General features: G+C 51.0%; 1 protein-coding gene across 3 annotated transcripts in view; it reads right to left on the bottom strand.

Annotated features, from left to right (window-relative positions):
* The window catches only part of RAB11FIP3 (RAB11 family interacting protein 3), a 214,908-nt gene that overhangs the window by 182,473 nt on the left and 12,926 nt on the right, over positions 1-19,509 (bottom strand). The window contains exon 1 of one of the 3 annotated variants that reach the window (XM_050968145.1): positions 455-2,490. The exons of 1 other annotated variant lie outside the window; for it this stretch is intronic. In XM_050968145.1, coding sequence (XP_050824102.1) covers positions 455-1,453 — 999 coding nt within the window. In that variant the 5' untranslated portion in view covers positions 1,454-2,490. Of the gene's footprint in view, positions 1-454; positions 2,491-19,509 lie in introns of those variants that run through there. One more of the 3 variants, XM_050968146.1, reaches the window with a different exon arrangement.

The raw sequence follows: 19,509 nt of genomic DNA, 5'->3' as shown, positions 1-19,509 counted from the left end.
CTAAAATTCACATGAAATTAGAACAGCATCTAGTTTGACATACAATACCACATGCTACAATACCTAAGCACAATAGGAGGAGCACAGCATTGTGCAAGTGTAATGCTGGCTTTTGTCAATCTATAGACACCTCTCCCCCCTCTTAGAGTTATGATACTGATCAAAGTTAACAGAAGCTTTGCCCAAATCAGGACTACAGAAGAGGGCCCTCAGGCAGACCCTTAACATTATTATAAATACACTGTTGGAAAATACATATTGAAAGTTCATTATAGGAGATGTAAGTCTTATGTACTATAAGACTTCAGTATTACAATACATACACACCATTTTTATGCACAAAAGAGAAATGTACCTGAACAACAGAACAGAGTGTTCCTTAGCAGGAGTGAAAAGAGTAACCATTCACAGGGACCTGGGCCTAAGTGAAGTACAGATGATAAATTAATTTTACCTGTTCTGCACCATAGACTGTAGCAAACTGAACAAACTCCTCTATCCGCACAAAGCCATCCCCATCTCGGTCTAGGGCATCAAATACAGCCTGGAGACGGGTCTCTTCTTCCTGACAGCCTAGAGAGTCATTAGTTATGGAATCAGGCTGAGCAAACTCCAGCGCCTGACTCAGGTTGCTAGAGGAATGGAAAGTGGGGAAGAGGTCCATCTCCTTGTCAATCTGGGAGAAATCCTGGGTATTTAAGGAGAGCGTCTCCTGGCAGCTTTGGGATATGTAATCTTCTGTCTCTTTAGTCCAAGGGGAAGTTGAAGTGAGTCCTTCAGAGGAGTTCTCCTCCTGGGAGGTCTCCATTCCTAAGTAAAACTCCCCTTCTGCTTGCAGGATTTCGATGCTTTCAGGAAAGCTTTCTCCCTTGTTTGAATCCTCTGGACTTAGCCCAGCACTCCTGAGTGGTAAATCCCGAAGAGGAGAAGAAACAGCCTGGTCCAGCACAAGAGAGAAGAACTGCTCCTCCAAGTCTGTGATCTGAGCAGAGGCCAGTGCACCCTGCCCCAGAGAAAGGTTCAAATCAAAATCACTATGGGGGCACCCATGATGATTATCACCTGCACCTGACTCTTGTTCCAGGTCGCTGATTGGGTCGGTCGTGTCTTGGTCCAAGAGGCCGTTCTCCTGCTTTTCCATGCGGTATAAATACTCAATGGGCCTATCTGAGAAAAGCATAGGATCCGGCCCGGATAGCTTCATCTCTCCCAAAACCTGTTCTAGCACCACTGACCCGCTCTCCCTCTCTTGTAAAGAGGGCCCCAGGAACAAAGGGGCGTCCGGGAGCGACTCTCTGGGGACCAGCACCAGGTCTGGGCTAGGCAGCTGCCCTCTCTGCTCCATGATGAGATACCTCCCATTCTGCTCGGCAAACAGAGTCAGCAGCGATGCCCGCTCCGACTTGCTCCCTGGGTCTGAGAGAGTCATTAACAAATCCGGCTCCATTTTCATCAGAAACAAAAGGGATTTAATACAAATCACAGCGGCTGCTCAGCCCCTCTTGAACACAAAGGGCTGGGTCTGTGAGCGATCACTGCCCTGCCGTCTCCCCGCGGCAGAGCTCGGGTCTCCCGGAGAGCCCGCCACAGAACCGCTGCATTGCTGCTACTCCTTGGAGCCTCCTCTGCAAACGGGAGATGCGCTGCTGCCATTTGCCTGCATCCATCTTCTTCATCCCTCCGGCCTCACATCCCAGGAGGCGGCGGCGGCCCAGGACGGCGGGGCAGCAGCTAAAGGGACCCCAGGGGGGTGGAAAAGGCAATCGCAGCCACGCACGAACCGAAGGCGCCTCGATGGCTCTCCGACAAAGCCAGCAGCCCGGGCTCAGCCCGCACCCCAGGGCTGCCCCCGCCAAAGAACTGGCTGCCTCCCCTGCAAGGGATGGTGCTGCTAAGCCACGAATTCACGGGGGACGTGCTTCTCCGGCACCCCCGGGCTAACGGGGGTCCGGGGAGGGCTGTGCTGCAGCACCGGGCTATGCTCCCGGCCCTTCTTGTGGCCCGGAGAGCAGGCTGGGCCCTTCGAGCTACTCCGGGACCTGGGCTCCCCCGGCGGCCGGGGAGAGTGCGGGGGCGCTGGGGGTCCTGCTCCCCGGCTCCGAGAGCTCCCGCCTGCGGCTGGCTGCAGCCTCTGTTCTGGCAGCCGGCTGGGCGGGCCGATCTCCGCGCTGGCCGGCCTGGCTCCGCCTGCAGCCCGGGGAGGGCTTTGTGTCTCCGGGTTCAGGCTCCTCCCGCGCCCGGCGACAGGGGCGGAACTGTGTTCGCCTCCGTGCGGGGCTTTGCCCCCGGAGAGGGGCGTCCCAGGCCTGCGGGTGTGGGGAGCTGTGTGTGTCTGTGCTGCCCGTCTGGGGATGGGGAGTACGTGTGTGTGTCCGTGTGGTGCCACGCGGGGCTCCGGGCTGGGGGGGAGCTGCGTGTGTGTGTCTGTCTGTGCCGCCCAGCCCCTCACTCCCGGCCGGGCTCTGGGCTGGGGGGAGATCTGTGTATATGTGACTGTACCGCCCCCCTCTGGGGTGGGGGGAGCTGTGTGTGTGTGTGTCTGTGCCGCCCCCCTCTGGGGTGGGGGGGGGAGCTGTGTGTGTGTGTCTGTGCCGCCCCCCTCTGGGGTGGGGGGGGAGCTGTGTGTGTGTGTGTGTCTGTGCCGCCCCCCTCTGGGGTGGGGGGGGGAGCTGTGTGTGTGTGTGTCTGTGCCGCCCCCCTCTGGGGTGGGGGGGGGAGCTGTGTGTGTGTGTGTGACTGTACCGCCCCCCTCTGGGGTGGGGGGGAGCTCTGTGTGTGTTTCTGTGCCGCCCCCGGCTGAGATTCTTTTTGGTGGTTTCTCCCAAGCCTGGGAAAGAGGCAGGTCGGTGTCGCCGTGAAACAAACCCGCCGCCCGCCTGTTTTAACACCAACGCTGCCCGTTCACCGTAACTCGCTCAATCCACTCCCAGCCTGCCTAGCAGCCGCAGTAACTAAAGCGATGATGTCACTCCCCCGTCATTCTCTTCCCCCCTCCCAATCAGGGCAGGCGCGAGGACCTTTCCGTACCCGTCTCCGCCGGCAGCAGAGCTGGTGGGCGTGCGCGGGGTCAGAGGCGGGAACAGCAGCTTTCGCGCAGGCCGGTGCTGCGCTCTGCAGAGCCGCGCGTGGGTGCGAGGCGCGCGCTGTGGGTGGGGTGCGGTGGGGTGCACAGAGACCGCGCCTGGCTGGTGCATTGCGTGGCACAGAGCAGCCCGCAGCGCGTCCGCTGGGTAGCACGGGCTGGAGGCTGGCTGAGCGCTGACGGTCCCCTGCGAGCTGCCAGCAGCTCCCGCTCTCTGATGCTGAACAGCCAAATAACTGTCCTGCTACAGGAGGAGCTGGGCAGGTATTGCATAGGGTGACCAGATAGCAAATGTGAAAAATCGGGACACGGGCTGGGGGGTAATATGAGCGTATATTAAAAAACAAACAAACCAATATTGAGACCGTCCCTATAAAATCGGGACATCTGGTCACCCTAGCACTGCATGAAGTGCAACGTGAATTGTGATGATTTATTTAGAAATGTAAATATCAAAGAACAGTAATTGGTCAGCAGGAGGGTCCCCAGCAGTGATGGGAATAGAATAGCTTCCTGACAAGTGCCCTGGTGGGACAACTACCCTGCTCCTCTCAGAGTGCTGGGAGGATGCTGAGAGCTTCTCTTGACATCCCACCTAGATGGAGAGGGGCCTGGGATGGAAAATGTTGAGACCATTGGCCTATATGTAAGCAGGGGAATGGTCCCGCTACTGTGGGGAACGTTACTGGCCTCTGCACTACCCTGGTGAAGTGGGCTAGCCAAAGGATCTGAGTCCTCACTCACACTTCCTTTACCCAGAGGCCTCCCTGCCCTTGAAGACTCCCCTTCCACTCTGCTGTCTGTCAGAGTCCTGGTAACCCCAACAAGGCTGGACCCAGGATTCCTGGGGAGGCTCGACCCCCCCCCAACCCTGCTGTGGTCACCCAGGACAGGGGCTAGGGCAGGGGTAGACAACCTATGGCACACGTGCCAAAGGTGGCACGCAAGTTGATTTTCACTGGCACTCGCACTGCCCGGGTCCTGGCCACCGGTCCGGGGGGCTTTGTATTTTAATTTAATTTTAAATGAAGCTTCTTAAACATTTTAAAAACCTTATTTACTTTACATACAACAATAGTTTAGTTATATATTGTAGACTTATAGAAAGAGACCTTTAAAATGTATTACTGGCATGCAAAACCTTAAATTAGAGTGAATAAATGAAGACTCAGCACACCACTTCTGAAAGGTTGCTGACCCCTGGGCTAGGGTGTCCCCACTCCAGGGTACTCTCTGTGCACTGGCCACCTCCCTGACCCACAGATAATTTCATACAATTTAAAGCAAATACAAGTTGTTTAACAATTAATTTTAAAAAAGAATAAGGAAAAATGGGAAAGGGTAAAGGAAAACACATCAAGCTGCTCTGTGGCAGGGAACATCACAAAGAGTGCCTCTGGAATGTCAGGGCAGTTCACAGTCTGTTCCTTGTAGGTCCCAGTCCTCCTTCTCAGGCCCTGGCTGTGCTGCAGGGATGCTGTGGGTTGGACACTTGCTGTGGCGCTGGCCACACGCTCTCAGGCCCCAGGACCCTTCTTCCCAGTGTCGCCACCTGCCCCGTCGGGGTTACGATCCCCCTCCAAGTCTGGCCTGCAGGGCCCCTTGGCTGAGGTGCCTCCCTGTGCGGGGCTCACTACCCAGGGTCCCCCTCGCTCTCCCCAGCTGCTCACCATACCCGGCTCTGGACTGTTCCAGCCCCATCTCCAGCTGCAGCTCCACATTGCCTCAGCACGGCGACTACTGCTGCTCTGCCTTCAGCTCCGTGGGCTGCTTCTCTGGCTCTGGTTGCTACAGCTCTGCTCCCAGGACAGATCTGCTCTGCAGGTTGCTTCTGTGTCTCTGCTCCCAGCTCTGACCTGCTTCCTGGGCTGCTTGTCTGGCCCCTCTGACTCTGGTTGCCACAGCTCTGCTTCCAGCAGCTTAGCTTCAGCCTCTGCTCTCTCCTTAGCTCTGCCCCACTCCATCTGACTCAGGCAATTCCAGCTCAAATGGAGGACAGGACCCTCCTGACTCCCGATTAGTCTGTCCACCCTGTCAAGCAGGCTGATCTGGAGCACTGGCCTCTCCCCATTGTTCCTGGGTACTGTCAGTCTCAGGCTCCTGATTTCCCACCGACCATTCCCCTGTTAGTGCTGGGAGCTAGCCAACCAAAACACCCCCACTGAATGTTAGTAAGGGGGCAACAGTCCCCTTACACATAGCCTACAATGTGACTTCAGTGGGACTCCTTGTGTTATGCAGCTTTCCTCTCTGTAATTAGCAACTGAAGGATTGGTCTCAAAGTATTAGAGCACCAAATAAATGATTAAATATTTGTGTAGCACCTGGGAGCACCACTCATGGAGCAAGACCCTATTGTGGTAAGCACTATCTAAACACCGCCACTGTTATTACTTGGGTGTTTATTTATTAATAATCTTCATTTTAGATGGTAAGCATGAAGGAACTCTTTCCGCATGCCACAGCTGATGATGAGATTACCCTCATAGCCAAGGCCAGCTCTGGCTTTGGAATGCTGTCTGATCACCTATGCAAATGATAGAGGCATCAAAACAAGCATAAAGCTAAATGTCTCTCAGGCAGCCATGAGACATGGGCAAGACATGGACAACACATCATTGCCCCATTAAACAACTTGATTGGTTCTGTAGGCACTCTCTTAGGGCAGTTTGCAGCATCAAATGGTAGGACAAGATTCCTAATATTGAAATCCTTAATCATTGTTGCATGTCTAGCATTCAAAGCATGCTCATAAAAGCTCAGCTGCATTGCCTGGGCATCTTGTTCATATGGCCATCTCAAGCCATATTTTATGATCAGCTAAAACAAGGTACCCACTCTTATGATGGCAGGTATAAACAATATAAAGACACGCTGAAGTCAAACTCGAAAGCATGTTACTGTCAGGTTGATTCCAGGAACTAGGCAGCATCAGCCCCTGACAGAGTAAGGTAGGGACAGAATTTGCACATTACCGTTAACCTCTTTGAAGCAAGGCATATTAACACTACATGTGAAAAAAACAAACAGCACAAAGCAAGGCTACAACAGCCTGCAATGGTCATGGACATTCTTATCTGTCCCAATGGACAATGTTTGCAATACTCACATTGGTCTGAGCTGAATTCTCATACATCAACATCCATGTGAGACTGCATCATCATTAAAGATGTAAAAGCAGCAAAGAATCCTGTGGCACCTTATAGACTAACAGATGTTTTAGAGCATGAGCTTTCGTGGGTGAATACCCACTTCGTCAGATGCATGTAGTGGAAATTTCCAGGGGCAGGGGTATATATGCAGGCAAGCTTGAACTACCTCATTATCTCTATCAGGGAGGATGAGGCCCTGTTCTAGCAGTTGAGGTGTGAAAACCAAGGGAGGAGAAACTGGTTTTGTAGTTGGCAAGCCATTCACAGTCTTTGTTTAATCCTGAGCTGATGGTGTCAAATTTGCAGATGAATTGAAGCTCAGCAGCTTCTCTTTGGAGTCTGGTCCTGAAGGTTTTTTGCTGCAGGATGGCCACCTTAAGGTCTGCTATAGTGTGGCCAGGGAGGTTGAAGTGTTCTCCTACAGGTTTCTGTATATTGCCATTCCTGATATCTGATTTGTGTCCGTTTATCCTTTTCCCTAGCGACTGTCCCGTTTGGCCGATGTACATAGCAGAGGGGCATTGCTGGCATATGATGGCGTATATTACATTGGTGGATGTGCAGGTGAATGAACCAGTGATGGTGTGGCTGATCTGGTTAGGTCCTGTGATGGTGTCGCTGGTGTAGATATGTGGGCAGAGTTGGCATCGAGGTTTGTTGCATGGATTGGTTCCTGAGCTAGAGTTACTATGGTGCGGTGTGCAGTTACTGGTGAGAATATGTTTCAGGTTGGCAGGTTGCCTGTGGGCGAGGACTGGCCTGCCACCCAAGGCCTGTGAAAGTGTGGGATCATTGTCCAGGATGGGTTGTAGATCCCTGATGATGCGTTGGAGAGGTTTTAGCTGGGGACTGTATGTGATGGCCAGTGGAGTCCTGTGAATGGCTTGCCAATTACAAAACCAGTTTCTCCTCCCTTGGTTTTCACACCTCAACTGCTAGAACAGGGCCTCATCCTCCCTGATTAAACTACCTCATTATCTCTAGCTTGCCTGCATATATATACACCTGCCCCTGGAAATTTCCACTACATGCATCTGACGAAGTGGGTATTCACCCACGAAAGCTCATGCTCCAAAACATCTGTTAGTCTATAAGGTGCCACAGGATACTTTGCTGCTTTTACAGATCCAGACTAACACGGCTACCGCTCTGATACTTGACATTAAAGATGTGAGCATCATGCCAGCACCACTATCAAAAATACATATTTAATCAACATCATTGGTGCAGCTTGGCCAAGTATTAATCATTTAGCATCAAGAATTACATCAAGAATTAAATTTAAGATGTTGAACATTAATTGACAAAGTACCATTAATTTATATTATTAACTCATTGTTCTGGGATAGCCAATAACTACACTTCACTTCTGAAGTGCCCTTTCATGTCAGGATCTCAGATATTAAATGTCAGGGCAGAGTGTGCTTCCCAATGCCTTCAAGATAAAAGAACAGGCTCTTGCTTAATCTTCACAACACCTGTTTTACAGAAGGGTACTTGTAAGCAAGAGGGGGAAAATGCGCCTTGAAGTGAGGAATCATGCTTCATGAGGTAAAAATATAGTTTGCTATAATTTTTATTGAAATAGTATTAAATATACAGGCCTCAAACCCTTACGTACATGAGTAACTTTTCTGCACAGGGCCAGTTCTCACAAATAAAGTTATACATGCATTTAAGGCATTATCTGTGCAGCAAAGTTATACTGGTAGAATCCAAGGTGTGACTTTAAAGCACTATAGTTATGCTGGCATAACCCCTTATGTAAAGTCATATTCCAGTATATTGTAGTTTTGTTCATTTTGAACGTTTAAGCTAAACAAATAAATGCCACTCTTATTCCAAAATAAGAGCATCCACCCAGCAGTTTACCATGATATAAACTATAGCAGTATTCAGAGAAAACATTAAGAACATTTCCACTTCATCACAACAGGTACAACAAAATAGAATATATTGCTGCTTCCGACTTTTCACTTTCAATTGACCCTTGTAATCTTGTGGCGCCGGCGCACTGTAGCTTCATTTTATCCCAGTAACAAATTCTTGATTTGAAGGACCACTGTGACGGTGCTGCCCCTGGGAGCCAGCTGAGGTCACTCAATCAGGATGAACTGCAAACACAACGAGGCAGACAAACCCCAAACGCTGGTGGTTATTCCAGTACTTAGATTTACCAAGCCAGCACAAAACAGCTTCGATAGTACCTCACTGGTCACTTAGAAGTCCAAACCACGCAGTTCCCTTAAAGTACCCAGTCTTAGGCCTTCCATCCAGATACAGCTGTCAAGATATGATGATGATGATTCCTGAAAATCTTATCTCATCATATAAAAGAAAAGGTTCTTCCAATCCCAAAGAATCAGCCACATACCCAGGTCCAATTATAACTTAGATCTTACCCAAAATACACACTATAGTCAATTCTTATTAACTAAGATAAAATTTATTAAAAGAGGGAGTGTTGGTTAAAAGATCAATATACATACAGACTTGAATTCAATTCTCGAGGTTCAGATGCCTAGCAGAGGTGAGCTTGTAGTTGCCAAGAGTCCTTTTAGAAATAGTCCATAGGTTATAGTCTAATTTCCATATTCAGGGTGGCTCCAATCCTTATGGCTTAAGGTTTCTTGAAACCCAAAGCAGATCTGAGATGAAGCAGGATCATGTCCCAGGGTTCTTAAACATTTTCAGCAGCCTTTTGTTCTGAGAAAACAATAGGCTTAACGCCTTCTCCCAAACATCCTGGCAATTAGCACAAAGTAATTTACCCATTAAACAGTTTAGATACAGGTTACCACAACCTTCAAAGAGACACAGACAATAATACTATTTCACTCAAGTATCATCCTAAATGTTAATATTCCTTTTTTGACCTTTGAATTAAAACTATAGCAATAGACAAGACTTGTTTGCTAACATCACAAGACCTGAGCAAACATCTACCCTTTTACATCTAACAATGCAGACTTGCATTTCAAAGCTCTATTCATTTACATGTCTTCCTAACCAGTTTCTACAGTTCACCCATGGGTCAGGTCAGTCTGAGTTAATTAACTCTTTTTGGCCCTGTCACCTTACAATGAAACATTTTACACTTTAGTGTCACAAACGCTAATAATCAATGGATAAATTGATAAAAGAAAAGAAGAAGAAAAGGGTAATTCATCAAGTGATGGCCTGAGTTCGACACCCAGCTTTCAAACTGAAGTTATACAAAAGAAAGATGCAGCAAATCTACAAGATGCTGAAAACTCCTTTTCTTAATCTTAGCTATCAAGATTTAAGTAGTCGAAGTACAATAGCAAATTAAACAGACCTTTCTGCTGAGTCTGCAAAAACTGTTCTGAAAAGATCTTAATATTTTCTACGAAAGCTGAACCAACGTTTATTTTGTCTGGATTTCAAGACTGGAGACGCATTGGGTGGTTTTACATCACACACAAAATCCTCCTGACACAAATTGGAGAAGCTTATAACTGAGGCAGCAAATGGCTCAAAACGGGACATTGTCCCAATAAGTGAAGCTTTCCATGGTGACATTAACACGGAGAAGCTATTTCTTCATTTAGAAATGTTGAGTGATATTTGCAGATCGACAAATTGCCAGCTTAATTCAGTGAGTGAAGTGAAGCAATTTCTAAAACAAAATGAAGGCTTGAATGACATGTCAGAAGTTTCAGAATAGCAGCCGTGTTAGTCTGTATCCGCAAAAAGAACAGGAGTACTTGTGGCACCTTAAGCCTAACACATTTATTTCAGCATAAGCTTTCATGGACTACAGCTCACTTCTTCGGATGCATAGAATGGAACAAACAGACAGAAGATATTTATACATACAGAGAACATGAAAAGGTGGAAGTACGCATACCAACTGGAAGAGGCCAATCAATTGAGATGAGCTATCATCAGCAGGAGGAAAAAACACCTTTGAAGTGATAATGGAGATGACCCATAGAAGGTGTGAGGAGAACTTAACATAGGGAAATAGATTCAATTAGTGTAATGACCCAACCGTTCCGTCTCTGTTTAAACCTAAGTTAATTGTATCTAATTTGCATATTAATTCGAGTTCAGCAGTCTCTCTTTGGAGTCTGTTTCTGAAGTTTTTTTTTGTTGCAAAATTGCCACCTTCAGGTCTGTCACTGAGTGGTTAGAGAGGTTGAAGTGTTCTCCCACGGGTTTTTGAATATTATGATTCCTAATGTCAGATTTGTGTCCATTTATTCTTTTGCATAGAGACTGTCCGCTTTGGCCAATGTACATGGCAGAGGGGCATTGCTGGCACATGATGGCATATATCACATTGGCAGGTGAATGAGCCCCTGATGGCATGGCTGATGTGATTAGGTCCTATGATGGTGTCACTTGAATAGATATGTGGACAGAGCTGGCATTGGGCTTTGTTGCAAGGATAGGTTCCTGGGTTAGTATTTATGTTGTATGGTGTGCGGTTGCTGGTGAGTATTTGCTTCAGGAGGCTGTCTGTAAGTGAGGACTGGCCTGTCTCCCAAGATATGTGAGAGTGAGGGATAATCTTACAGGATAGGTTGTAGATCTTTGATGCGCTGGAGAAGTTTTAGTTGGGGGCTGTAGGTGATGGCTAGTGGCGTTCTGTTATTTTCTTTGTTGGGCCTGTCCTGTAGTAGGTGGCTTCTAGGTACTCTTCTGGCTCTGTCAATCCATTTTTTCACTTCAGCGGGTGGGTACTGTAGTTTTAAGAATGCTTGATAGAGATCTTGTAGGTGTTTATCTCTGTCTGAGGGATTGGAGCAAATGTGGTTGTATCTTAGAGCTTGGCTGTAGACAATGGATCATGTGGTGTGTCCTGGATGGAAGCTGAAGGCATGTAGGTAAGTATAGCGGTCAGTGGGTTTCCAGTATAGGGTGGTGTTTATGTGATCATCGCTTATTAGCACAGTAGTGTCTAGGAAATGGACCACTTGTGTGGCTTGGTCTAGGCTGAGGTTGATGGCGGGATGGAAATTGTTAAAATCATGGTGGAATTCCACGAGGGCTTCTTTTCCATGGGTCCAGATGATGATGTTATCAATGTAGCACATGTAGAGTAGAGGTTAGGGGACGAGAGCTAAGGAAGCGTTGTTCTAAGTCAGCCATAAAGATGTTGGCATACTGTAGGGCCATGCGGGTACTGTGGGGCCGCTGACTTGAAGGTATATATTGTCCCCAAATGTGAACTAGTTGTGGGTGAGGACAAAGTCAAAGTTCAGCCTCCAGGTTAGCCATGATATTATTGGGGATACTATTCCTGATGGCCTGTAGTCCATCTTTGTGTGGAATGTTGGTGTAGAGGGCTTCTAACTAAAACCTCTCCAGCGCATCATCAAGGAGCTACAACCTATCCTGAAAGATGATCCCTCACTCTCAGAGATCTTGGGAGACAGGCCAGTTCTCGCTTACAGACAGCCTCCCAACCTGAAGCAAATACTCACCAGCAACCGCACACCATAAGAACGTAAGAACGGCCGTATCGGGTCAGACCAAAGGTCCATCTAGCCCAGTATCTGTCTACCAACAGTGGCCAATGCCAGGTGCCCCAGAGGGAGTGAACCTAACAGGTAATGATCAAGTGATCACTCTCCTGCCATCCATATCTATCCTCTGACAAACAGGGACACCATTCTTTACCCATCCTGGCTAATAGCCATTTATGGACTTCACCACCATGAATTTATCCAATTCTCTTTTAAACACTGTTATAGTCCTAGCCTTCACAACCTCCTCAGGTAAGGAGTTCCACAAGTTGGCTGTGTGCTGCGTGAAGAAGAACTTCCTTTTATTTGTCTTAAACCTGCTGCCTATTAATTTCATTTGGTGACCCTAGTTCTTGTATTATGGGAATAAGTAAATAACTTTTCCTTATCCACTTTCTCAACATCACTCATGATTTTATATACCTCTATCATATCCCCCTTAGTCTCCTCTTTTCCAAGCTGAAGAGACCTAGCCTCTTTAATCTTTCCTCGTATGGGACCCTCTCCAAACCTCTAATCATTTTAGTTGCCCTTTTTTGAACCTTTTCTAGTGCTAGAATATCTTTTTTTGAGGTGAGGAGACCACATCTGTACACAAGATTCAAGATGTGGGCGTACCATGGATTTATATAAGTGCAATAGTATATTCTCAGTCTTATTCTCTATCCCCTTTTTAATGATTCCTAACATCCTGTTTGCTTTTTTGACCGCCTCTGCACACTGCATGGATATCCTCAGAGAACTATCCACGATGATTATCCATACAACATAAACACTAACCCAGGAACCTATCCTTGCAACAAGGCCCGATGCTAGCTCTGTCCGCATATCTATTCAAGTGACACCATCATAGGACCTAATCACATCAGCCATGCCATCAGGGGCTCATTCACCTGCACATCTGCCAACGTGATATATGCCATCATGTGCCAGCAATACCCCTCTGCCATGTACATTGGCCAAAGCGGACAGTCTCTATGCAAAAGAATAAATGGACACAAATCTGACATCAGGAATCATAATATTCAAAAACCAGTGGGAGAACACTTCAACCTCTCTAACCACTCAATGACAGACCTGAAGGTGGCAATTTTGCAACAAAAAAAACTTCAGAAACAGACTCCGAAGAGAGACTGCTGAACTCAAATTAATATGCAAATTAGATACAGTTAACTTAGGTTTAAACAGAGACAGAACGGTTGGGTCATTACACTAATTGAATCTATTTCAATATGTTAAGTTCTCCTCACACCTTCTACAGGTCATCTCCATTATCACTTCAAAAGGTTTTTTTTCTCCTGCTGATGATAGCTCATCTCAATTGATTGGCCTCTTCCAGTTGGTATGTGTACTTCCACCTTTTCATGTTCTCTGTATGTATAAATATCTTCTGTCTGTGTGTTCCATTCTATGCATCCGAAGAAGTGAGCTGTAGCCCACGAAAGCTCATGCTGAAATAAATTTGTTAGGCTTAAGGTGCCACAAGTACTCCTGTTCTTTATGTCAGAAGTTACAATTCTCTGGAAATTATTCTACACAATTCTGACTACAACCTGCACCACTGAGCGATCATTCAATTGCTTGCGCCAACTGAAAAATTATTTGCGAACGACAATGGGCCAAGAACATCTAAATCACTTGGCATTTCTTCACATTCATAAGAACTCTACCTCTGAATTGGACACTGCAAGTCTCCTGGACGACTTCATTTCAAGAACCAAACGATGGAGTGTTTGCTGCCTCCTGAAGAACATCGCAAAAGAAGGGGCTATATTTGTTTTAATTTAGGAAGTATTTGCTTTTGAGGGTTATTGATCAAAGAGTGTATGGTTGTTTCCATATTCAAGAGTATTAACATTGATATTCTTAGTTAAATAATTTTTTCTTACAATAGTGATGTTGTGCAATAAAGGGAAACTGTTAAACGCTTATGCTTTCCAGTCCATTTTTACATTATTTAATAAAATATATATCGGCTTACTGGGTGCGGGGGCAGAATTAGACCCATTCTGGGCACCACCAAAAATTATACAAACCTGCCGCCCCTGGTCCTGGCACAGTCAAGGAAAAGACGGTTACTCACCTTTGTAACTGTTGTTCTTCGAGATGTGTTGCTCATATCCATTCCAGTTAGGTGTACGCGCCGCGCGTGCACATTCGTCAGAAAACTTTTACCCTAGCAACTCAGTGGGCCGGCAGGTCGCCCCCTAGAGTGGCGCCACCATGGCGCTCGATATATACCTCTGCCGGCCCACCCGCTCCTCAGTTCCTTCTTGCCGGCTACTCCGACAGTGGGGAAGGAGGGCGGGTGTGGAATGGATATGAGCAACACATCTCGAAGAACAACAGTTACAAAGGTGAGTAACCGTCTTTTCTTCTTCGAGTGATTGCTCATATCCATTCCAGTTAGGTGAATCCCAAGCCTTACGTAGGCGGTGGGGTCGGAGTGAAATGCGGCAGAATGAAAACTGCCGAGTCAGAGGCCACAGCCTCTCTTGACTGTTGAACCAGGGCATACTGCGAAGCAAAGGTATGGACCGAGGACCAATGGAGCTTCGCGACAGATCTTGTGGGTAGGTACACGAGCCAGCAAGGCGGCAGACGAAGCCTGAGCCCTGGTAGAATGCATGGAGATGTGGCTTGGTGAAATATGAGCCAAATCATAACAAGTGGGGATGTCCGCCATCACCCAAGATGAGATCCTCTGAGAGGAAAACAAGCAAGCCCTTCCTTTGGCCCGCTACCGCGACAGAGCCGGGGCACCTTAGGAGATGGGTCTGTCAGCACAATATAAATGCGAGCCCTCCACAGATGCCCAAGGAGTGCAATGGTTATGCCCATTGCGTTGAGCTGTGGGTAACATGAAAGGCCGAAACCCCTTAGGGAGGAGACGTAACAGCTACAAGGAAAGTTGTCGTGCAGGACAGGCATAGCAGAGGGCCAGTCGTGAACGGCTCGACTGAGGGAGACATAAGTCTGGTTAAAACGAGGCTGAGCTCCCAGGTCGGGGCTGGGCGGTGCACCCGAGGGTGCGAGCGCTCCAAGCCCTTGAGGGACCTCGAACCCATAGATCGTGAGAACAGGGAACGGCCACCTTAGCCTGCTGGGAGGTAGAGAGGCTGCTAAGTGTATCCTCAGCAATGATACCGTCAGGCCCTGCCGCTGAAGGCCAGAGGCAGGCCAAATAGAGGGGATGGAGACCTCAGCAGGAGCAAGATCGAGCGTACTGCAGCCGTAGAAGAAACACTTCCACCTGGCCCTGACCGTTGACCAGGTGGAAGGCTGCCCGTCACCCCGACTCAGGTACGCAGCAGCCACACCGTGAGGTAAACCAGCTGCAGGACCGAGCGACAAAGCCCGTTGTCGCCCTGAGTGATGAGGTCTGGGTGGGGTGGAAGGGTAATTAGGTCTGTTACTGACAGGCCGAGCAACATGGTAAATCAGTGCTGCCTGGACCACTCTGGAGTGATCATGACGATGCACGCTCTGCCCCTGCGGAGTTTGAGCAGGACCTAGCGGACCAGTGGGAACAGTGGAAAAGCATAATGCAATTGGCCTCTCCACGGCATCAGGAATGCGTCCAAGATCGATCCTGCGGAGAGACCTCGGAAGGAGCAGAACATCTGACATTTCCTGCTCTCGCAGTGAGCGAACAGGTCTGTGTGAGGAAACATCTCAACTTCCGGAAAGCCGAACGCCTCACATGGGGCAGAGTGATCGCTCGTAAGACCAGAAAGACTTGCTGAGGCAAAGCGTTAAGACGTTCCGAACGCCTGGGAGAAAGGACGTCGCCAGCTCCATCGAATGGGCCATGCAAAAGACCCGGAAATGGATGGCCTCCTGACAAAAAAGGGGGGGGGGGCAATGTCCCTCCCCGGATACTCATGAAGCACATGGCCGTTGTGTTGGCCGTAAACACCGAGATACAACGGCCTCGCAGCTGCCGCCGGAACCCCTGGCACGCCAGGCGGACTACTCTCATTTTTGGGGCATTGATGTGGAATGCCAGCTCCCAAGAAGACCAAAGGCCTTAAGCCCGGGGGTGACCATGAGCACTCGAGCAGAGAGATGACGCGTCCGTCGTCCGGGCAGTGAGGGCTGGGGCGGATGAAACCGCATCCCTGCCCACATCAGGGAGGGAGGTAGCCACCACTCTAGGGAGTCTATGGTGTTCGAGGGAACGGTGACCACCATGACCATTGGCTCCCTGTCCGGGCGGTACGCCGAGGTGGGCCGGACTTGGCGAGGACGGAGGCGGAACGTGGCGTGTTTGGATACAAACTTGCGGGCAACCATGGACCCAGGAGACTGAGACAAGAACAAGTCGAGGTCGTTGGGAAAGCCCTTCGACCTCCTATGATTGTTGCCATCGCCTAAAACCGCAGGTGTGATAAGCAGGCTCCAGCTGGGTAGGAGACCAGGATAGCCCCTTGGAAGCCCAACCTCTGCGTGGGAACCAGAGTGGATTGCTCTATAGGAACCATCAGGCCTTGGCCTGTGAATAAGACCGTGACGATGTCCACGCACTGAGCGGTTTGTGTCTCAGAGTCTCCTCGGATAAGCGAATCGATGGTAGGCGGCGACTATGGCCGTAAGCCAGGAGAGTGACCGTTGGCTATAAAGCGGAGGTACCTCCTGTGCGGAGGGAAGATGGCGTCACGAAAGTACGCGTCCCTCATATCCAGGGCGGCATAGTAGCCCCCAGGAGGTAAGGATGGAATAATGGTTCCCAGGGATACCATGCAGAACTTCAACCTCATTCTAAACCGGTTGAGTCCGTGCAGGACCAGGAAGGTCTGACCTGTGCCCGCGTGGGGGACTAGGGCATAACGGGAGTAAAACCCCTCGCCCCTTTCGCCCGCCGAAGGGGGACAGGGCTGGAGCAAATTAAAGGTGATACACTGTCCCCAGGTACACCTTGGAAGGTTCGTCTCCGGTCCCAGTGGTAATTACGAGGGACCTTGACCTTGGCTCTTTAGGGGGCCTGACGTTCGTCCGCGACCACCTTGGCCTTGCCGTTAGCCAAAGTTCTGCCTCTGGCTAGGCACAGAGTATGGCGGCTGGGGCCAGAAAGGCCTGCGTTTAATCGCCGGCGTATGCATGCTTAGAGAGCGCATTAGGAGCCCATTGACCACCAGGCTTCGCAGCCTGGGGCTGTCCCTGCCACGACGAGGCCTTTACCAACAAAGGGTAAATCCTGAATGGCAAACTGCAGCTCCCGTTGGAGGTTTGAAACCTGAAGCCATGCACCTCATGGCGACGCCCAAGGCCAGAGTCCTGGCCGCAGTGTCTGCTGCGTCCAACGAGGCCTGGAGGGACGTTCCGGGAACCTCCTTTCCTCTGTCCTCCGAGACGGCAGCGGACTCCTGGCGGGAGGTCTGAAGGAAAAACTCCTTCACCCCGGTGCTATAAGTATTGCAGCTAAGCAAGGCTTGTTGCTTTGCTACCTAGAACTGTAGGGCCTCTGCAGAGTACCCTGGCGGCCAAGCAAGCCCATGCGCCAAGCCTCTTTCGGCATTGGGGCGGGCGCCCGCTGGCCATCATGTCAGGATCATGGTCCTGAGCATAGAATCTGCGCATATGGAATGACACAGATGCGTGTGCGGACTGCCACGGAGGTACTAAAGAAGGCACAGGCAGAGTCTCTGACTCACTCGGACCTTGCCCAACTCGGCACCGGGGACCGGCACCGGGAGGCGTACCGGTACCTGGAACGAGATCCAGACCCGCAACCAGAACGGTGCCGGGAGGTCAACCGAGATCTCGAGGCTCGGGGAGAGACTACAGGAGTCAAGGTATCCGCCGCGGCGCCGGGAGTCGGAACGGTGCCGACAGCGGGTCGGCGAACGGAATACCAGGCGGTGCAGCGAGTGTGACCAGTACCGATGAGGAAACAGCATCGGGACTGCCGATGGTGCCGGGCGTGTCGACAGAACCTGGAGTGCCTGCGGGACCGTAATCATGAACGGTGCCGCTCTGCTGTGCTGACAGAGGACGGTCACCTGAAGAGACTGTATCAGGCAGCATCGACTCTGTCATGGCAATGAAATTCCTCGCCGTCGGTAACGTCTCCGGCGTGGAGGGAACAGCAGGCTCAACCACAGCGCATAGTGGGGAGCTGTCAGGCATCGGATTCGACGGCCCTTGTGGGACCGGGGTTGACGGTACCGAGGTTCGGTGCCGGGCGATCCGAGTTAGATAAGCTGGCTGGCTGCGGTGCCGTCGGCACGGAAGCAGCAGGAGCAATAAGCTCAACCACGGCGCGTGCCGGGGAGCCGTCAGGCACCGGATTCGATAGCCCTTGTGGGACCGGAATCGACGGTGCCGACATTGTCGGTGCCTCAGAGGCGTCGGTGCTGGGCAATCCGACCGAGACTAGCCCTCTGGCTGCGATGCAGGTTGCACGGAAGCAGGAGCAGGGCTCTCAACCACGGCGCGTGCCGGGGAGCCCTCAGGCCCTGGATCCTAACGGCCCTCGTGGGACCGGGACCGACGGCGCCGACGTCATCGGTGCCGCAGCAGACGTCGGTGCCGGGCGATCCGACTCAGAGGAGCCCTCTGGCTGCGGTGCCGTTGGCACGGAAGCAGCATGAGCAGTAACTCAACCACGGCGCGTGCCGGGGAGCCGTCAGGCACCGGATCCTAACGGCCCTCGTAGGACCGGGATCGGCGGTGCCGACGTCATCGGTGCCGCAGCAGGCGTCGGTGCCGGGCGATCTGACTCAGACGAGCTCTCTGGCTGCGGTGCCGCTGGCACGGAAGCAGCAGGAGCAATAGCTCAACCACGGCGCGTGCCGGGGAGCCGTCAGGCACCGGATTCTACGGCCCTTACGGGACCGGGATTGACGGTGCCGACGTCGTCGATGCCTCAGCAGGTGTCGGTGCCGGGCGATCCGACCTAGACGGGCTCACTGGCTGCAGTGCCGCTGGCACGGAAGCAGCAGGAGCAGTAGCTCAACCACGGCGCGTGCCGGGGAGCCGTCAGGCACCGGATTCTACGGCCCTTACGGGACCGGGATCGACGGTGCCGACGTCGTCGATGCCTCAGCAGGTGTTGGTGCCGGGCGATCCGACCTAGACAGGCTCACTGGCTGCAGTGCCGCTGGCACGGAAGCAGCAGGAGCAGGAGCTCAACCACGGCGCGTGCCGGGGAGCCGTCAGGCACCGGATTCCACGGCCCTCGTGGGACCGGGATCGACGGTGCCGACGTCATCGGTGCCGGGTGATCCGTCTTAGATGAGCTCTCTGGCTGCGGTGCCGTTGGCACGGAAGCAGCAGGAGCAGTAAGCTCTACCACGGCGCGTGCCGGGGAGCTGCCAGGCACCGGATTCCGTGGCCCTGGGGGACTGGAAACGACGGTGTCGACGTCATCGGTGCCTCTGCAGGTGTCGGTGCCAGGTAATCCACTTAGACGAGCTCCCTGGCTGCGATGCAGATGGCACGGAAGCAGCAGGAGCAGGGGGTCTCAACCACGGCGCGTGCCGGGGAGCCATCAGGCACCAGCAGGAATCGTAGGCTCTCTCGACCTCGGAAGAAGGGAGCGGTGCCGAGGCGATATCGGTGCCGGCGACGGCCGGTGCCGAAAGGCCTTGGTAGTATCGGCGGGGTCCGGTGCCAAGGAGGCGCTACTGCCCGCCGCTTGATCATCGCTCGGCGCCCCAGGTGGAGGGGTAAGTGAAAATCCCACACCGTTTTGTTCTCGGCTTAAAAGCCTTGCAAATGGGGCACTTAGCTGTCAAGTGTGATTCCCTGAGGCACTTGAAACAGGAGTCGTGTGGAT

This window comes from Gopherus flavomarginatus, chromosome 9, assembly GCF_025201925.1.
Source record: "Gopherus flavomarginatus isolate rGopFla2 chromosome 9, rGopFla2.mat.asm, whole genome shotgun sequence".
NCBI classification, from domain to species: Eukaryota; Metazoa; Chordata; order Testudines; family Testudinidae; genus Gopherus; species Gopherus flavomarginatus.
The sequence above is the reverse complement of the archived record's forward strand: the minus strand, read 5'-3'. Positions and strand labels throughout refer to the sequence as shown.